General features: G+C 16.9%; 1 protein-coding gene across 1 annotated transcript in view; it reads left to right on the forward strand.

The window, feature by feature from the left end:
• Positions 1–432: 432 nt before the first annotated feature.
• Positions 433–2,584, forward strand: part of PGSY75_0822400 (hypothetical protein) — a gene marked incomplete at both ends in the record, with an annotated part of 2,600 nt that continues 448 nt past the window's right edge. The window contains 6 exons of the mRNA XM_018785349.1: positions 433–501; positions 655–1,132; positions 1,237–1,371; positions 1,537–2,010; positions 2,163–2,334; positions 2,434–2,509. Coding sequence (XP_018642316.1) covers positions 433–501; positions 655–1,132; positions 1,237–1,371; positions 1,537–2,010; positions 2,163–2,334; positions 2,434–2,509 — 1,404 coding nt within the window. The remainder of the gene's footprint in view (positions 502–654; positions 1,133–1,236; positions 1,372–1,536; positions 2,011–2,162; positions 2,335–2,433; positions 2,510–2,584) is intronic.

Consider the following 2,584-nt stretch of genomic DNA (forward strand, 5'->3'; position numbering starts at 1 on the left):
ATAACAAATAAATCTAATTATTGATTTGTTTCTTTTTTTTTTTTTTTTTTTTTTTTCTGGACAATGTTTTTTGAGACATATTTGTGATAAATATATTTAAGTTATTTTTAAATGGCAATTTTTTTTTTTTTTTATTTTATGAAAAGAAAATAAAAGTTCTCTAAATGTTATTCTTTTTTATATAAATGTTAAGGCAAAGAAAAAGTGGTGAATATGTAAATTTTAAAAATATCTAAAAAAAAAAAAAAAAATAGATAAATAAATATAAGTATATTAATATATATATATGTATATTATTTCCGATTGTGTTATATGAACCTTTAGACAATAGAAATTAAAAGCAGAAGTTTTTAATTTTTACATTTTAAAAATTTATTATGTTCCCTGTTAGATTTTTTAAAAATATATATATATATATATATAGATATTACAATGAGTTATTTATTAGATGACAAAAAAATTATATTAAAAAATTTAATAACAAAAAATGAAAGCATAAAGGTGATAATTCATATAAATATTAAAAGAAAGTATTGTTTTTAAAATATATGTTATAAATTAATATGATTATATATAAAAATAAAAATAATATCTTATCAATATAAATATATATTTATATATTTGTAAATTTTATTTCTTTTGATCGTTGAATAGACAGAAAATGAAAATATAAGTCTGGAAAATAAAGCCTTGCTTTGTTTAATAAAAAAATATGAAGAAAAGAAAAAATTTCTGAACGTAGTTGAATATGTTCATTATGTGTGTACAAATTTATATATCTTTGAAGAGAAGTTAAATTACAATGTGTTGTATGATGAATTTTTAAAAGATTTAAAAAAATATTTAAAGGAAAACCTTTTGGACTATAAACATATATTAAAAAACATATTATTAAAAACAGATATAAATTATGTAAATGAACAAAGTAATTTAGGTGGTAATTTACCTGAACAAAATATTGAAAAGGATATTCTATCAAAAAAGAAAATATACGATATAAGTTTTGAACAGGTAAAAAATAACACAATGAAAAAAGAGAATTCAATGGAAAACATAAAGACAAATATAGAGAAAGAAAATAAAGATGTATCATTAAATAAAGAAGACTGTCAGAAAATAGATGATTTCCAAGGTATAAAAAAAAAAAATAAAAAATAAACATAAACATAAATATTAACATGTGTATATTAATATGTATTGATATTTATTTTATGAAATTTTTTTTTCTTTTTAAAGAGGGTAATAATAATAAATGTGATGAGTTCGAAAGTAAAAATAGGGAAAAAAATATTTGCAGACATTGGAAAGATGAAAAATCAGCACATGAATTTTATCAACTGCAATGTTTTGAGAAGAATGAAAATAAAGAATGCAATGTTTTGAGAAGAATGAAAATAAAGAATGTAACACAAAGGGGAAATAAAAAAAAAATATATATATATATATATATATACATATAATCAAATGAAATATTTATATATATATTTTTTTTTTTTATTTTTTTTTTTTTATTTTATTTTTTTCTTTGGATGGTAGACCCTAATTTAAATCTGAAGGAAAAACAACAACTGATTTGTAACGAAATCGAGAAATTAAAAAACGAGATAAAAAAAATAACTCTTCATTCTGAGAGTACAAAAATAATTATATCATCTATGATATGTCAAAGTAAAATATTTTTATATGAACTAGAAGATAATATAAAGGATTACAAAATATTGAAAGAAAAAATTATGAATGATAATTATTTATTAAAAAAAGGGAATTATATAAATGAAGTATATAATGGAATAATACAAAATCAAAGAATTAAAATAGATAGTGTTAAGAAAACAAATAAAACCTTATTAAATTTATATAATAAAAAATTCTCAAATATAAATTATATAATATCACTAAATGAAAATATAAATAATGTGGATTTTCTTTATCTTAATGTTTTAATACATAATAGAAAGTTACAATATGACGAACTGATGAAAGAACACGAAAATAATTATAATCATTTAAGTAATATATGATATATAATATGACTATAAAATATAAAAAAAAATATATATATCTACATATGTAAATAAATAAATATATACATATATATATATATATATATATATATATATATATATATATATATTTATTTATTTATATTATTTTTCTTGTAGGGAAACTGCTCAGCAATATGAGCAACATACAAAATAAAATAATAGAATATACAAACAAGGAAAAGGAAATTTTATCAAATATAGAAAAAAACAATGACAGCTTAAATATTCTGGACAATTTAATTGTAGACATTACAAATAAAATAGATACTAATATGGATATAACCAATAAGTAAAATATATATATATATATATGTGTGTGATTTTTTTTAATTTGATTATATACATATTTACATTTTTATTTTAATCTTTTTCTTTTTTTTTTTAATAGGAAAAACCAAAATGATGATGTCGATTTTGTAAATAATTACTCTGTACTTGAGTGTATACAAATAAACAAAGATATAGTAATAAAAAAAAAAAAAAAAAAAAAAAAAAAAAAAAAAAAAAAAAAAAAAAAAAAAAAAAAAAAAAAAAAAAAA

Source organism: Plasmodium gaboni, chromosome 8, assembly GCF_001602025.1.
Source record: "Plasmodium gaboni strain SY75 chromosome 8, whole genome shotgun sequence".
Lineage (NCBI taxonomy): Eukaryota > Apicomplexa > Aconoidasida > Haemosporida > Plasmodiidae > Plasmodium > Plasmodium gaboni.